This window comes from Staurois parvus, unplaced genomic scaffold (genome assembly GCF_062004578.1).
Source record: "Staurois parvus isolate SC_StPar_1 unplaced genomic scaffold, SC_StPar_1.0 ptg000056l, whole genome shotgun sequence".
NCBI lineage: Eukaryota > Metazoa > Chordata > Amphibia > Anura > Ranidae > Staurois > Staurois parvus.
In genome coordinates, this window is record NW_028317852.1 from 3,143,512 (window position 1) to 3,161,709 (window position 18,198).

General features: G+C 39.1%; 1 protein-coding gene across 1 annotated transcript in view; it reads right to left on the minus strand.

The window, feature by feature from the left end:
* The window catches only part of NME7 (NME/NM23 family member 7), a 288,737-nt gene that overhangs the window by 63,101 nt on the left and 207,438 nt on the right, over positions 1-18,198 (minus strand). Inside the window, exons 8-10 of the mRNA XM_089668274.1 lie at positions 13,440-13,504; positions 7,923-7,991; positions 1,591-1,692 (exon numbers count right to left, since the gene is read on the minus strand). Of these exons, the coding sequence (XP_089524400.1) occupies positions 1,591-1,692; positions 7,923-7,991; positions 13,440-13,504 (236 nt within the window). The remainder of the gene's footprint in view (positions 1-1,590; positions 1,693-7,922; positions 7,992-13,439; positions 13,505-18,198) is intronic.

The window sequence follows — 18,198 nt, forward strand, 5'->3', positions numbered from 1 at the left end:
ATAGTTGAGGTCTACCTATGATGCCAATTACAGGCCTCTCTCATCTTTTTAAGTGGGAGAACTTGCACAATTGGTGGCTGACTAAATACTTTTTTGCCCCACTGTATGTCCCATTAAGTGGGTCATACAGTTTGACATCTTCACCCTGGGCACTGGATGACCTTGTCCCTGTAATGCCATTTGATGCAAAATTGTGGCATGTTGTCTTGTTTGGTAACATAAGCATTAATTTTTCCATTCGAACTAAAACTAGATCAAAGGGATGATAGACAAGCACCAGCATATGGCTATTGTCCACGGACTGCTGCAATTAATATATAGTAAATCAATTTTCTGAAGAGGCATGAAAAAAGAGTCTGGGGAGAAAAGTAAACTAGTCTAAGAGAATAGAATTTAACTCACTGTCATTATTTTTTACATGATCTGCAGCTTTCCAGCAGAATACATGATTGTTTCAGCTCTCCACAAAAAAAAGGCTATCTTGAAAAGTAAAATAAAAGTTAAAGCTTTTTGTTGCCATCTCAATAGAGTATTTTTTTTTTCTTTTGCTCACTTATGTTATGAAATATATTTATAACCTGAGCAATTCAGTGTTTTGATTTGAAATTGCTAAAGTTTCCGTATTGACAGCCCATGGCAGCATAAGAATATCTGTGGCCAATATGTGCAGAAGCCCCTGTGAATTAGAACAGAGCAGCCAGTGCCACAACCCTACCCCTCATCCACAGAAAATTACATGTAGTGAGCAGGCCATGACCCAGTATATAGGTGAAAGGAAGGAAGGTACCTATCTGGGTAGAAACACTGGAGCTGCCACTACATGATGACTAATGATCTGGTGCAGAACTCTTGTTGAGACCACACTTGTTCTGGGTTAGTATGAAACAAGAGAAACAAAGTTCCCTTTAAACTTTCCAAAGATGACAGATGGCAATAAGATGTTAACAAACAATTCAAATGAAATTATATTTCCAAAAGACAACCATAAAGTTGATATGCTATGAAAGTCCGTTCTTTTGTGGACTGGAGATGCCACTAATGCTGCTGCAATCTCAGGAGGCACAATGGGAAAAAACTCCAAACCAGCAAATAGTTGTTTTTTTTTTACTGTGGGACTCTACTCATCTGTCCCTGTGTAATAAAGCCTTATATTGTCCCCTCCTTACACAGATTGTAACAAACCATATTCTAATTTTTCAGATTTAGTTGCTTTTTGTGCTCCAAGCAGCACTTTCTGGTGTCTGGGCCCCGCTGCATGCTGCAATTGCTACGTCACAGCTATCCCAGGAAGCAGTGGGTCACTAAACCACAAATTTGCAGCACATGTACAGCAGGTTTTCATATACAAATACCACTGGGCACTATATTGCCCATCCACCAGAAGCTGGTAGCATTTGTGCACATATGCGAAAATCCGCCACATGTGTGCAGATATGCTACTGGTCTCTTCTAGCTCCTAAATGCCTGGAAGAGACCAGAGTTACATCTGTGCATGTACAAGTTTTTTTTTAACATGGTGGCACAGAAGAGCAGTAGAGGGAGGTAATTCAGGAGCGGTTTGTTCCACTTTTAGTCTACAAGCATACTTACAGGATCAGCTGGGCCGCAAAAATCTCTGAAGGACTTTGGAGCATTGGGTCCCTGAATTTCCATAGCAATACAAGGACCAGAACATAATTCACTTAGCATTTCCTAGTGAAAGAAAAAGCTTGAGATAAATATCTGTTTCATTTGTAAAAGCACACATTTGTATGTAGTTACTTATTGGACATATTTCTTAGCTGTCACAGAGATCTTTCAACATTTCCAGAGTGTCAACAAGTTTCATAACACCTACTATCACTCATTTGCTAACAACTACTGTTTCTGATTATTGATACAGTAGAGATACCTGAACTGGTCATATTAATATAGAAAACAGGGTAATGCATGATTATCAACAGTTTGAGTCGTTCATCACGAGCTGGAAAGGAGCCAACAGTTTTGACAGCCAAACTGCTGCGGGCAAACAGAACTATAACGTGTCTAGGATACTACTACCCAAATGTGTGTGTATTTTAAAACAAATCAAATTGATATACCCTCTCAAACAGGTACACAGCACTTGCAATTTAAACAACTGCTGAAAACCTTAATTTGTTACATAATAAAAAAAAAAGAAGCTATATATTGCAGTAATTATTGTTAACTATAACAAGCCATATCTGTATGGTTTATTGTGACTACTGATGGTTATATTGTATTTACTGTAGTGTGTTACACATCTATATTGGGTATATTTAAGTATTTAAAGGTTTATGATCAAGAATGTCTCTATATTTTCTCCATATATGGAATTGCAATGATCAGATCAACAGATACATTTTCATGGACAAATACTTGTGGACACCCCACCACCCCTACCTGTATGGTCAAAAGTGTGTAGGCACCCCTTCAAATTATTCAGTTCAGGTGCTTCCAGTGAAAGGTACAATTAATGCTACAGCACACAAGGACATTTTAAACAATTGTGCACTACAACCTTGTGCAAAAAAGGCATATTTCTGGTCCAGCTGGACTGTACCTCTCTGTGCACAGACAAGTCCATAAAGATATGGTTTAACAAGTTAAGTGCCAAGTGTAGAATAATTTCAGTTACCTGCACAGAGCCCTGACTTAAACCCTGTTGAATACCTCTGGAACTAACTGGAACTCCAACCAAAAAGTGAGATCTTCTCATCCAACATCAGCACCAGAGCTCACAAATGCTCTTTTTGGTTGAATGGGCTCAAAGTTCCACAGAAATTCTCCAAAATCTTGTGGAAGAAAAGGGGAGCAACAAAAGACAGTGCACAACTTCATATTACTACCCACGGTTTTGGAATACAGTAGACTGTCTAACAAGCTCCGTGTAGTAATGGTCAGGAGTCTATGCACTGCTCTCCAATGAAACCTGAAATCAAAAAAATAAAACTTTTAGGGCCAGTTCACACTACATGAGTTTCAGTTGCTTTATTTCTGCATCCAAAAAGCACAGAAAGTAGGTTATATGGTTGTCAATGTCATAGTTCACATCAGTGCTTGCAGTTCCAGTGTATTCTGGTTGCAGAAAAAAAAAGTAGAACAGGCTGCATTTTTTTCTGCGCAGAACTGTAAAGAAGAGATACCTGAACTGGTCATATTAATATAGAAAACAGGTTAATACATTATTATAATTATCATGCATTATTATTAATATTAGTAAAATGCATCAAAAATGCACCGTAATGAACTGGAACGCACCAAAAACACACTGGAACGCACATGTCCCTATTTAAATTGAAGAAAAAGGGAGGGGAAAAAATGAACTGGAATGAATTCAAACATACTGGAATGCGTCAAAAATGCATTGGAACGCGTCAAAAACGCGCATGCAGAAACTTATCTGGAACGCATCTGGACTGCGCATCTATAGTGTGAACCGGCTCTTACTCACACTTTCTATTAAAATTCTTCAATACTTATTACCACCTTTGTACAAATATCACAGGGAGAAGTAAGTACTACAGCATTTTATTAAATAAGATGAATAAAAGTTAAACTAACATTGATTTTAGTGTTCAGTAGGGCAAGATATGTGGGTTTGGTAATGTATGTAAAAAAAAAAAAATTCTGCAGAACCAAAATGATTAATCCAACAAAGGACCAAATGTAATAAAATATCAAAACCACCAAAAGTTACAAGGGATCCAGCAGGTTGGAAACTTTACGTCTCTGCAGATTTTGGCAAGTGCTTGAATTAAGATCTTGAACTATGACATGAGATGACTGTAACCCAATGTGGCTAATAACAATCAAACTAAAACAATCCTGGAAAACCAATTAAAAAAAGAAACAATCATGGGCTTGGGATGTACAGGGGCCTCTCTCTAGACACCCCTGAATGACTGATCTCAGGTAGAAATTGTATAGGATGGGTTTTCCTGATCACCTAGACAATGCTGGTGTGTAAATTTCAGAATGGGCTTTTGAGCCCCACTTTTTTTTTCAGAGTCTAAGAAGAGCATGGAAATTGTGAAAAAAGACCAAAAATATAATGTATATTGTCCTGATAAAAAGAATATGCAAAAACACTATAATACATACAGTGGGGCAAAAAAGTATTTAGTCAGCCACCAATTGTGCACGTTCTCCCACTTAAAAAGATGAGAGAGGCCTGTAATTGGCATCATAGGTAGACCTCAACTATGAGAGACAAAATGAGAAAAAAAATCCAGACAATCACATTTGTTGATTTGGAAAGAATTTATTTGCAAATTATGGTGGAAAATAAGTATTTGGTCAATATCAATAGTTAATCTCAATACTTTGTTATATATCCTTTGTTGGCAATGACAGAGGTCAAACGTTTCCTGTAAGTCTTCACAAGGTTGGCACACACTGTTGCTGGTATGTTGGCCCATTCCTCCATGCAGATCTCCTCTAGAGCAGTGATGTTTTGGGGCTGTCGCTAGGCAACACGGACTTTCAACTCCCTCCAAAGGTTTTCTATGGGGTTGAGATCTGGAGACTGGCTAGGCCACTCCAGGACCTTGAAATGCGTCTTACGAAGCCACTCCATTTCCCAGGTGGTATGTTTGGGATCATTGTCATGTTGGAAGACCCAGCCATGTTTCATCTTCAATGCCCTTGCTGATGGAAGGAGGTTTGCACTCAAAATCTCACGATACATGGCCCCATTCATTCTGTCCTGTACATGGATCAGTCGTCCTGGGCCCTTTGCAGAGAAACAGCCCCAAAGCATGATGTTACCACCCCCATGCTTCACAGTAGGTATGGTGTTCTTTGGATGCAACTCAGCATTCTCTCTCCTCCAAACACGACGAGTTGTGTTTCTACCAAACAGTTCTATTTTGGTTTCATCTGACCATATGACATTCTCCCAATCCTCTTCTGGATCATCCAAATGCTCTCTAGCAAACTTCAGATGGGCCCGGACATGTACTGGCTTAAGCAGGGGGACACGCCTGGCACTGCAGGATCTGAGTCCCTGGTGGCATGGTGTGTTACTGATGGTAGCCTTTGTTACGTTGGTCCCAGCTCTCTGCAGGTCATTCACTAGGTCCCCCCGTGTGGTCCTGGGATTTTTGCTCACCGTTCTTGAGATCTTGCGTGGAGCCCCAGATCGAGGGAGATTATCAGTGGTCTTGTATGTCTTCCATTTTCAAATTATTGCTCCCACAGTTTATTTGTTCACACCAAGCTGCTTGCCTATTGCGGATTCAGTCTTCCCAGCCTGGTGCAGGTCTACAATTTTGTTTCTGGTGTCCTTCGACAGCTCTTTGGTCTTTACCATAGTGGAGTTTGGAGTGTGACTGTTTGAGGTTGTGGACAGGTGTCTTTTATACTGAAAGGAAAACTCATACAAATGAGCGCAGAGAGGCCACTCCAGGTGGAAACATGTGAACAGTTAATCATGAGCTCACCACTGCTGCCTTGTTAATCATATGCATGATAAAGAGAACTGGAAAAAAAGGCGCTGTGGAAAATGCTCTCAGACAAGCACCTTAGTGGAGGTGCATCTTTATTGAGTGAGCCAGAAATCTTGCTTGTTTGTAGGTGACCAAATACTTATTTTCCACCATAATTTGCAAATAAATTCTTTCCAAATCAGCCAATGTGATTGTTTGGATTTTTTTTCTCATTTTGTCTCTCATAGTTGAGGTCTACCTATGATGCCAATTACAGGCCTCTCTCATCTTTTTAAGTGGGAGAACTTGCACAATTGGTGGCTGACCAAATACTTTTTTGCCCCACTGTATATGTATGTGTGTGTGTATTACACACACACATACTGTACATACCTATACACTGTATACAGTGGATATAAAAAGTCTACATAACTGTTAAAATGTCAGGCTTCTGTGATGTAAAAAAATGAGACACTGATCAATCGTTTCAGAAATGTTTCCATCTTCAATGTAACCTATAAACTATACAACTCAGTTGAACAACAAACTAACATCTTTTAGGTGGAGGGAAGTAAAAATAAACATAAATAATATGGTTGCATAAGTGTGCACACCCTTAAACTAATACTTCGTTGAAGCACCTTTAGATTTTATTACAGCACTCAGTCTTTTTGGTTATGAGTCTATCAGCATGACACATCTTGACTTGGCAATATTTGCCCACTCTTCCTTGCAAAAACACTCAAAATCTGTCAGATTGCTAGGGCATCTCCTGTGCCCTTTTCAGATCACCCCACAGATTTTCGATCGGATTCAGGTCTGGGCTCTGGCTGGACCATTCCAAAACTTTAATCTTCTTCTGGTGAAGCCACTCCTTTGTTGATTTGGATGTATGCTTTGGGTTGTTGTCATGCTGAAAGATGAAGTTCCTCTTAATATTCAGCTTTCTAGGAGAAGCCTGAAGGTTTTGTGCCAATATTGACTGGAATTTGGAACTGTTCATAATTCCCTCTACCTTAACTAAGGCCTCAGTTCCAGCTGAAGAAAAACAGCCCCAAAGCATAATGCTGCCACCACCATGCTTCACGGTGGGTATGGTGTTCTTTTGGTGATGTGCAGTGTTTTTGCGTCAAACATATCTTTTGGAATTATGGCTAAACAGTTCATACACAGGGTGAGTTGGCTCAAAATTAGATATTCATAATTAGGTCCATAGTCACACGGGGGAGTAGGGGGTGAAAAGGGGAAGATTGGGGGAGGGGAAAGAACTTGATAAAGTAGCGCACCCCTTGGTTAGTGCGCATGCTGCGAAATGTTGTTGCGTCACTTCCAGTGATGCAGTTAAACCGTACGCTGCGCTCCATTTGTGTTCTACCGCAGTACACACCGGTCTTCCGGTTCCATCCTCTGACAGCTGGCATCTGGATCTAGAAACTGGACACCTATTGCGGCAGCAGATGCTAACCGCTCCCAGATGCCACTGTATTGGACTACAGATATGCCTTATTTTATTCTTCACAATCTGAGTGTTGATTTACACTATTGTTTACAATTAAGGTATTAACGGTCTGCACTCAGTGGCGCCTTCTTTTATTCCTTTTTTACATGACTAAAAAGTTCAACCTTGGTTTCATCAGACCATAACACATTTTCCCACACGCTTTTGGGAGACTCCAGATGTATTTTTGCAAAATTTAGCCGGGCTTGGATGTTTTTCTTCGTAAGAAAAGGCTTCCGTCTTGCCACTCTACCCCATAGCCCAGACATATGAAGAATACGGGAGATTGTTGTCACATGTACCACACAGACAGTACTTGCCAGATATTCCTGCAGCTCCTTTAATGTTGCTGTAGGTCTCTTGGCAGCCTCCCAGACCAGTTTTCTTCTCGTCTTTTCATCAATTTTGGAGAGACGTCCAGTTCTTGGTAATGTCACTGTTGTGCCATATTTTCTCTACTTGATGATGACTGTCTTCACTGTGTTCCATGGTACATGTAATGCCTTGGAAATTAATTTTTACCCTTCTACTGATTGATACCTTTTAACAATGAGATCCCTTTGATGCTCTGGAAGCTCTCTGCGGACCATGACATTTGCTGTAGGATGTAAGAAAATGTCAGGAAAGACCTACTAGAACAGATGAACTTTATTTGGGGTTAATCAGAGGCACTTTAAATGATGGCAGGTGTGTACTGACTCCTATTTAACATGATTTTGAATGTGATTTCCTAATTCTAAACACAGCTACACCCTAAGTAATAAGGGGGTGTGCACACTTATGCAACCACATTATTTTAGTTTTTTATGTTTACTTCCCCCCCCAAAAAAAGATTTCAGTTTGTTTTTCAACTGAATTGTGCAGTTTATAGGGCACATTAAATGTGGAAAGAGTTCTGAAATTACATATCTTTATCTAAATTTGTGTATTTTTATATCCATTGTATATGTATATATATAAGTTTTTTTTGCTTTTTTTGTTTTTTTTTTACTTACTGTGAACTCAGCTACAACACCTTTGTAAACTTCATAGAATTCTTCAGCATTTGCTTTCTCCATAGTAAACTAAACACAAAAATGGTACAATGAGACAACCAATATCAGGTTAACTGATACAAGTTCACTAATCATTTTCAATGACATCTACAAAAAAAGCTTGAGGCTTTTATAATAATGATGCAAGATTATGATGAAGATCAAAGTAGTAACTAATAAGTGCTGGTGGAAGCCTTTGATATGGAAGAGCTATGATAAAATTAAGAAGAAAACAACAGGCACTTAGTAAATTAGTCTATTTTTATAGTATGGCTGCAGCTTTATATTTATTGTCTTTTTTAACCAACCTAATAGATACCCAATTGTCCAAGCTTCAGACTTTCAAACTATCACTTTTCCATCTGATATGCACATCCACTGAATACTGCATAATGACCTAACCGGCAGATAACAATAGAAAACAATCGTCCAATGATTTTTAACCCATACATTTAGTGTACTGATGTTTTTGCCTTGCTTTTCTGCTGAGATCATTGTGTATCCATTAACAATTAGACTGTCATATGATTCCAGTTATTTGAAATATTTTATGACAATTGAGTATTAAAACCTTCAGACAGGCTTTTAATTCATAAAACTGAAATTACTATAATTTTTCAATGGAAACTTGTGTCCACAGTGTATAAAAATAGCTTTATTGAACATACCACTTAAAGTAGTATTAAACTCAAAAGCAAACATTTATTATATTACAGCTTAACAATCCTTAGTTGTGATGTGTTCATAGTTTTCTTTTTTAGGCTTTTTTTCTTTTCTTTTTACCTGGTGATCCTGCCATTAAAGCTGTTGTTTTTCAAAAGAACAAGCTTTCCTGCAGATGTAGACATTAAAGGGTTGAGAAAAACCACTGACGGGGTGCTTACAATGGTCATGTTTTATTTATTGATGTATAATCTTTATCCCAAGATGAACAAAACTGCTACTGTAACTGCTTATAAAGTTTTAGCTGGAGTTCAAGCTAAAACTTCAAGTTGGAGTTCAAGTTTTAGCTTGCTTCAATTTGATAGGGTATTCAAATATAATAGTATATCTAATAATAATATTAATCTCCCCTGAGATTAACAATGCTGTTGTCCATGGGTATATCTGTTACTCCTCCATCCAGAGTGTAGACACTCTAATACAGGAAGTATGCTACTGGCCAGATCACCAGGTGAAAACAGAGCGCAAAAACCTAAGAAAGAAAACGAATACAGAGACCACATCTAATGACCGGTAAGCTGCAATTTATAACATTTTTGTTTTAATACCACATTAAAGTGATATTAAAGCTAAAAATATTTTTTTTTACCTTAACCACTTGACCTCCAGAAGATTTACCCTTGTTCCTGATGGGCCATTTTTTTGCGATATGGCCCTGTGTTACTTTAACTGACAATTGTGCTGTCATGCAACGTTGTACATTGGGGGCCAGCAACCAGTAGATCGTGATCTACCAGTAGATTTCGAACAGTTGGCTGGTAGATCACAGTCTGGGTTTCCTGACCTGCCATCCCAGAGCACCAGAGTGCAATGCTGAGAGACTACTTGTAAAGTTGGAGCTATAGTAGGGAGCAACAACCGCATAAGTTGATGCCTCCTCTGTAGTGCTGCTCCTCCTAATAAAATCAAATTTCTTCATAAATTTAGGCCAATACATATTCTGATGCATATTTTTGGTAAAAAAATCCCAATAATATATTGATTGGTTTGCGCAAAAGTTATAGCGTCTACAAACTATGGGATATATAATGGAATTTTTTTTTATACTAGTAATGGCGGCAATCAGTGACTTAAAGTGGGACGGCGATATTTCGGTGGACATTTTTGCACTAGCTGACACTCTGGGAACCAGTGACACTAATACAGTGATCAGTGCTAAAAATATGCACTGACATTCTACTAATGACCCTGGCTTGGAAAGGGTTAAACATCTAGGGCAATCAAAGGGATTAACTATGTGCCTAGTTTTATGTTTTCTGTACACTGTGTGCTGCTTTTACTAAGGAAAGTGATGAATCTTATTCTGCTTTGCAGGGACACAAGATCTATCACTTCCCCCTTTCAGAACAGAGCTCTGCTTTGTTTACATAGGTAGAGCTCTGTTCTGTGTCTCTGTCCAACGATCTGCAGGTGATGGCGGACATCCATTGCCCCGTACCCGAAGATTGGTTTCAGCTGTGAATAATCACACCCGCAGCGGCCGGCAGCACGCATGAGCGCCCCCTAGGCAGAAGTGCAGAATCACGTCTATATACATGGTTTTGCACAAGAAGCCTGCTCTGTAGCAGTAGATCTGCTATAGGGCAGTCTTTAAGTGATTAACTCATTCCTTGCATTAAGGTAAAAAATGTTTTCTATTTTTCTGGTCTAGAGATTCCAAATCCATTTTATTGATTTGTTACTTTGGTACTTAACAAACCATTCATGCACCTGATCAGAGGTCCGTCACAAGTGGGTTGGTGTTTTTTTTTCTACTCTTGCTTCATTGACAATAATTGTTACCTCAAGCTGAAGTTTACCTAACAAATTTCTTTAGTCCTACAGGTTTATTGACCTAACTTAACTGTGATGAATTATGTTCCATGTTATGTAGGCTGCTGTATCCTGAATAAATCTTCACTACTACATCTTCGCAGCAATAAATCCCCTGGAATGGGTCATCACTGCATTTCTCCAGGATCATGAGCTTGCAACACATGGGACATTTCAGGTAAATTAGGTCTATAAAGCCGTAGGGCTAAAATGTATCCTGACAAAGTGTTAGCTCTCTCTGTTTATATTCTGTGGTTAGAAAAGCATATGTAATGGAAAAATTTCATATTTTAAAAATTGATGTATGTCTGTAAGACTGTCATTTGCTACACAGTAATTAGGGTATACTTTTTGAGTACAAGAACTGCAACATGTTTGAGCATATGGATACAATGAGTAGGCTCAGATTTTTCAGATGCCATTTAAACCACGACAATGTTAGATGACCACCATTCACATAATTGTCTTTCACTTGTCCCAGGTTTTTCACATAGAGCAGCAAGGTCCTACAACATCAATGCACACTTCCAGGCCCATGTCAAACCTGATTTGCAGACCCAAAGCTGTGCACTGAGACATGTGTAGTGTTAGGAGATAATGCACACTGACTCATGGGTATAAAGCTGGAGGGGATGTGGTGGTGGGGTGGTGGTGGTGGGGGGGGGGGGGGGTTGCAGTTTGGATTCTTTGCCCTGGTCCCTGGATGACCTTGCCCCAACACTGGCTGTAGTGCATCTGAGATCCCAGTTAGATTTTAGATTTTCTGTATTTCAAAAAAGTGCCTATGAAGAGCAATTCATGCTTGCGTTCTGTATTGCGAGGGAGAATGATATACAAGGAAAAGGACTGATCACATTTCAATGCCTCAGGTAATCGGTGAGCAGGTGGGTAGGACAAACCCACAGAGGGTTACTGGGCAAAGAAAGTTTCTTCACATGTCTGGAATGCTGGCAGTTGTACAGCAAGTCATACAATCTCGTGCGTACCCACTCTCTAAAAAGGATTCTGAATGAGCAATTTACTATGATGTTGGCCACCATTTTAAGTGATTTTCACAATGGATTTAAAGCGTTACTTAACCCACAACAGTAAAATCAATCTGTATATGCAGTAATGCATGCTTGTTATACTCACTGTGAACCTAAGGGGTTAATCCTCTGCATTGTGTAAAAATGCAGTTTGATCCTGACTTCTCTGATCCTCCCCTTCTTCCAGTGTCCCCCTCTTATCTCCTGATAAGACGTATTGTGTGGGGACACACTGCACATGCTTAGTTTGGTGTGCATTGCTATAGAGGTTTTTTTTTTCTTGGGAGAGTGCTTGCGATCAGCACAGGGTCAATCAGCACTGTCCAGACAGAGGTCAGGGGTTCAGCATCCTCCTAGAGCAGAGAGAAAACTCCTCCTACAAGTTTTAACCAGTGCTCTGCTGGACACTGATAGAAGTCACAAGACACAAGCTCTAACTGCTGATGTGAAAAGGTATTTAGTGGTTTATATTTACTAAAATAATTGCATTTCCATTTTGTGTATACTGTGGGAGACCAGATAGAGTGAATGCAGGGTCCTGGGTTTAGTAACACTTTAACGTAGGCAGGCCATGGAAAAAATACATTTTGGGTTGACAGTGTTGACAAGTCATTTATGTTGCCAAGTTAGAAAGTATGCCCAGTAAAGTACAACACTGATTTTTACCACAAAGGTGCAGTAGTTTTTTAAGGTGAACCTGTAAGTCATTTTGCATGTTTAAAAACAGAAGTTCTGCCATAGAACAGACACCATGAAATGTCTGCTCTTCCATTAACCCTGAAATGTAGCATTTTTTTCACTACAATTTTAGTTACATTATTTACCTATAATTAAGTAAGTCCCACAATGTGCAGGTCTGCTGGATTCTGTAGCAGTCTTCACTCCTGGGCTGCCATGGCCTCTTCTAGCTGCTTAACTTTCAGCACTGTGGGGGTTAACAGCTTTGGGTCTCTGGGTTCAGATGCACTAAAAGATGATCTGACAGTGACTTGCTCCCTCCTGCCCTTTCCTCCATAAAGTCCTTTCACTGATTACACTGCCTGTAACATGATCCATGTATGAGGGAGAGAATCGTGTGACTGATCAGAATCTCTCCCATTCACAGATTATGTTAAAGGAATGTAATCAGTGAAAGAACTGTTTTCAATGGAGGAGAGGGCAGGAGGGGGCATGTCCCCGTCAGATCATCTTTTAGTACAGCTGAGCCTGGAGACCTAAAGCAGTTTACTCCCAAAGCACCAGAAGTTGAGCAGCAGGAAGAGGACAGGGCAGCCTTGCAGTGAAGATTTCTAAAAATATTCAACAGCTAAACTTCAGCATTAAGATGAGCCAGAAAACCCTCCTCTGTCTGCCTCCCCTAAACTGTATTTACTTTGATACCGAGGTCTGACTTCTGCACCTACTGTTGTTTCGCACTAGGAGTACCTCACTGTTCTTTGAGAACAGGGGGATGCAGCTGGCAGGTTTTATGCCTGACAAAATGAAAATAGTTGAAGAGAGACACACAAAATGAGTGTTCTTACAACTAGGGTAATAGTAGGAATCCGTTGGTGTCTTCTCTTAGGCAGGATTTTTACCAGTTTAATTGGCTGACAGGTTCACTTTAAAAAAAACTAGAATTAACAGTTTTGCCTTGTAAGGGAAATTCTCATTCTGTCACACAAGAGCGATCAAGCTCTCAATCCCTGGATGATATGCTTTAAGAATGTAATCACCCAATGTGTCAGGAACAAGTGAATGCTATTGACACTACTGCTTTTCACACAGTACTTTGCTGAAATCACCTTTAGAATGTCATCCTGTTTTTTTCTAGGCTACATTATTTTAATGCTTTTAGCAGTAGTTTAAAACATGAAGCTGTCTATATTACAGAAATAAAGTACTTCAGGTCTCGGTTTGATGTTTGCAATCTTACCATTTGCAGTGCAGAAATTTCAAAGCCTCCATCCAATATGTAATTAATAATCTTTCCAGTTAGGCCTGTATTAAAAAAACACACACAAAAGATATATAAGATGGGTATGGTATACCAGACATACAGATATATTTAAAGCCCATTTATGGCTAATATTTTATTTTGAAATATAATCCCCCAACAGTACTCAAAATAAAGCTCTGGCTGCAATACCCACCTCTTCTTCAGCACTGTCTCTCACAGTAATTACTTTCCTCCACTAGATGGCCTCAGTTTTCCAGGTTGAATGATGCTGGGTGTCATATAACCTAAAAGACTGAGGACCTCTAGTAAAGTTTAGGGCGTTATAGAGCAGTGTTGACATCACCATTGGGAAAAGATCAGAGGAGAAACCATACATGCTCATTCTGTGCCTCTAATTTACGCTGCTTTGAAAATGCCAGGTGTAGCAATCATGCACACAGAGATGGACGCGGTCATCCATTTTGCTCCAAACCCCTCCATATTGTATCTCTCTCTCCCAAATCAGATTCCTCCGACATCCCCCCTCCCTCTCTGTTGAGTGACATGTGGTCTGTTTGTTGCAGAGATCACAGGCAGCAAACTCATTGGGAGGGCGTTATGGCTATAAAACCCGCAGCCGAGCTGGTGCCTAGATGCCTGTTAGCTTGCAATCTGGGATATCGTAAGACCATAAACCAAGCCCTCACGGAGCTTCAAAAGACATGCTAGGGAGTCGTAAAACAGACATACATTTTAAAACCCAGTTTTCCATATAATTTTATATCTCCAAATAGGAAATAATTACACAAGCATGGAGCGCATATTCGGATGGCTCACGGTAAGACAAGTCATCTGGTATTTTACACCCCCTAGCTATCATATACAGGAGAGCAGAAAATTATATCTCTTTAACCATCCAAACAAGTTCTCATATTTCATATATAGACGTTCCACAGAAGATTCTGGGTATTAATCTACACGTGGATAGAATGTTATATGTACCTAGGAAAAGTTATTGGCCGTAGTATAATTTGTGAAGGCATTGGTCATAGCCTGAGCTCCCTGCCTACAGAACCCCCTCCCCAAATGAGGCAATTGGTTCTCTGCTTCAGGGAGACACCCTACGGAGTTCCTAGATAAAGGCTGTGGTGCTTGAATTAAACCTAAGCTGAGTTGAGCAAAGTTGAAGAATCTCCCTTTTTAACATCGGAACTAACTTTGGGAGATAAGACCCTTTTGGCTCTGAAACCTGATCTGCTTAACCCAAGGCGGACAGCAAGTACTTTATCCCTCTAAACTTCTTTCTGTTATCTCTTTGCTGTGCTATTGTTCTCTGTATATTTATATATATATATATATATATATATATATATATATATTACATCTTTTTCTGTAAATATTTTTATTGCACCCTTTTGATCTTTTAGTAATAAATCTTACTTTTTGAAAGTGTTGAACTGTTTCTAAAGCTCTTTAATGCAAACTAAGAATCCCTGCCTCTGAAAAGCGCTACTGTGTGTGTGTTTTAAACTTCGGTATATCTCTGCCTGCGGTGACAGTAGTATTAGATGATTATTCAAACATCATAGTGTTATTGTTGATATTGCCGAGTTTCCTCTTTCTCTTTACAAAAAGGAGGTGGTGGCAGTGTGAAGGGTTAATTGTGTAATTAACCTGACCCAGTAACAATCGCTCCCAGGATGCAGGTACACAAATTGTGGTCCATTAGCTGGAAAATCTTTGTGCAGGGTGCAGCTGGGCGTGGCATTGTTACGCACGTGACAGCGCGGTTTTAGATTGGCTAGTCCTTCGGTCACGAGTTTGGTGAGAAGGGTTGGGGTCTGACATCGCAATCGTCACACCAGGGTACCAGTGAAAGATATTTTTTTTCTTTTGAACAGCGAAAAAGAAGTTAACACAACCTAAACTGCCCAACCCTGTCCAATAAGGCTGCTTTGGTGACCAGAAAGAGGACATTTGCATAGGACAGGAGAAAAACAGTTGGTGGAAGTGATTGTAAAATCTAAGCTTTGTTTCTTTTAAATAACAAACATGTTATACTTACGTACTCTGTGCAATAGTATTGCACACAGCAGCCACAAACCTCCTCTTCTGGGGTCCCTGTCTGCAGTCTTGACTACTTCTCTTCTTGATGCATCCCCATAGGAAGGTTCATCCTATGGAGCACACCTGCAGGCTCGCTCCCAAGCCGCGCTGTGTGTGTGTCCATATTTTTTTTAAATATTCCCCCCAGATATATTGACATATATTTGAAATACTGCAATTTTGACTGTATTCAATATATATATATATATATATATATATATATATATATATATATACACACACACACACACTGTATGTTGAAATGTGTTTTTATTACGAAATATATGAAAAATATTTTTAAAAATACATTTTCAAATATACTGTATGTCTTTAAAAATCCATTTAATCTACATTTGTATATAAAAATATATGTTAACATGACTTTTTATATGTTAAGAAAAATCTGAAGAATATATTTAAAAAAATATATATTTTGAAAAATACTTTTTATATATTTAGTAATATATAAAAAACGCATTTCAACATGCAGTGTGCGTGTATATATATATCCAGATGTATCAAAATATATTTTGAAATATATCTGTCAATATATTTGGGAAGAATATTTTAAAAATATATTTCAAATATATTTTTCTTCCATGTGGGGAGCGAGAAAGGAGAGAAGACTTCAGCTGGGCACAGTGCTGGATTGAGGTCACAGCAAGTCCTAAAATGTTTTTTTACCTTAATGCAGGGAATGCATTAACCGCATGACGCCCAGCCACTGTTCATATACAGTGGCAGGGCGGCACTCACAGGCAAAACCACGTTTTAAAACGTGTGTTTTGTAAACAAATAGGGGGCGAGCGCAAGGCGCGCTGCCGCCCTATTTGTCCTGTGGATCACCGCCGCAGATGTCAGTTGCCGGGTCACAGCCGCTCGTTAGTGGCTATGTCCTGGCGATCGGCGGTAAACGGTGACAGAGAGCACAGCTGTGCTGTCTGTCACCTCTCTGTCAGCTCGAGGATGAGCTGATCGAGAAAGAATAGTTTCACTTTCTTGATCAGCCTTGTCCGCCCAGTACACACCCCCGCCCCCTAGTAAAACATTCCCCATCATTCCTATAACCCTTCCCTGCTAAATAAAGTTAACCCCTTCCTCCCCATTGCCATTAGTACAGTGTCAGTTTTTTTTCTTTTGCACTGATCACTGTATTAGTGTTTTTGGGGATGTCAGTGACCCCAAGTCAGTACCCCCCAATGTCAGAATGTCTGCCGCAGTCCCGCCATAAGTCGCTGGTCGCTGCCATAAGTCCCTGATCGCCGCCATAATTCGCTGATCGCCGCCATTATTAGTATAAAAAAAAACCTAAAAATCCCAGTATCTTTCCCACCACTTGTAAACGCTATAACTTTCACGTAAACCAATTAATTTACACGTATTGGGTTTTTTTTTAGCAAAGACATGTCGCAGAATGCATTTTGGCAGAAATTTATGACTAAATTTGATTTTTGCATTTTTTTTTTAGTGGACATGTTTTATAGCAAAAAGTCCAAAATATTGTTTTTTTTTCCTCAAAATTGTCAGCCTTTTTTTTTTATAGTGCAAAAAATAAAAACCGCACAGGCGATCAAATACCACCGAAAGAAAGCTCAATTTGTGGGGAAAAAAGGATGTAAATTTAATTTATGTACCGTATTGCATGACCGCGCAATTGTCCGTTAAACTAGCACAGCTCTGTATAGCATAAAAATGGCGTAAATTGCAGTATTTATACCATAGTTTGTAGACGCTATAACTTCCACACAAAGCAATCAATACACACTTATTGGGATTTTTTTTACCAAAAACATGTAGCAAACTACATTTTGGCCTAAATTTATAACCAACTTTGAGTTTACTATATATTTTTTATAGCTGAAAATAAAAAATATTGTTTATCTTCAAAATTTTTGGCGTTTTTTTTGTCTATAGCGTGAAAAATAAAAAGCGCACAGGTGATTAAATTACACCAAAAGAAAGCTCTATTTGTGTGAAAAAAAGGATGTAAATTTCGTTTGGGTGCAGCATTGCATGACTGCGCAATTATCAGTTGAATTAGTGCAGCGCCGAGTAGCAAAAAGAGACCTGGTCATTAAGGGGGGTAAATCCTCAGGAGCTCAAGTGGTTAAGGTAAAAATTGCTTTAGCTTGAGCCATTGTAAGGAATAAAAGACATTAGTAAAGTAAAACTACAGTAATGAAAGTTAATTAGAGAGGTGCACAGAGCAGCTATTTTTGCTTCACTTCAAAATGGCAAAAATGATTGAATTTCATGCATCCAACTTTACATTGTTATGAATCAAAGTAAAGTACAGAGTTTAAACACAGAGAGGCACACAATTCAAATATATAGTTAAGCTTACAAATTGTGGCACTTATTTTTCTGTATACTGTATAGTGACCAAACACATATTGAATTTGTTAGGGTTCAGGGGATACTTAGTTACACTACATGGCCAATAGTTTTTTGACACCTGGCAATCATAACTCAGTGAACTTGTTTCAAAACCATGTACATTTATTTAAAGCTGGAACTCCCTTTATGACTATACCAGTGCTGGCCGGGATGAACAAAAGCTCTGAAGGCAATAAATCGCCACTAATAAGATTGCTTAACAATTTTTCTTGCTGAACAGCCTGAAAAGGGGGATCTAACGAGAAGTCTCTTT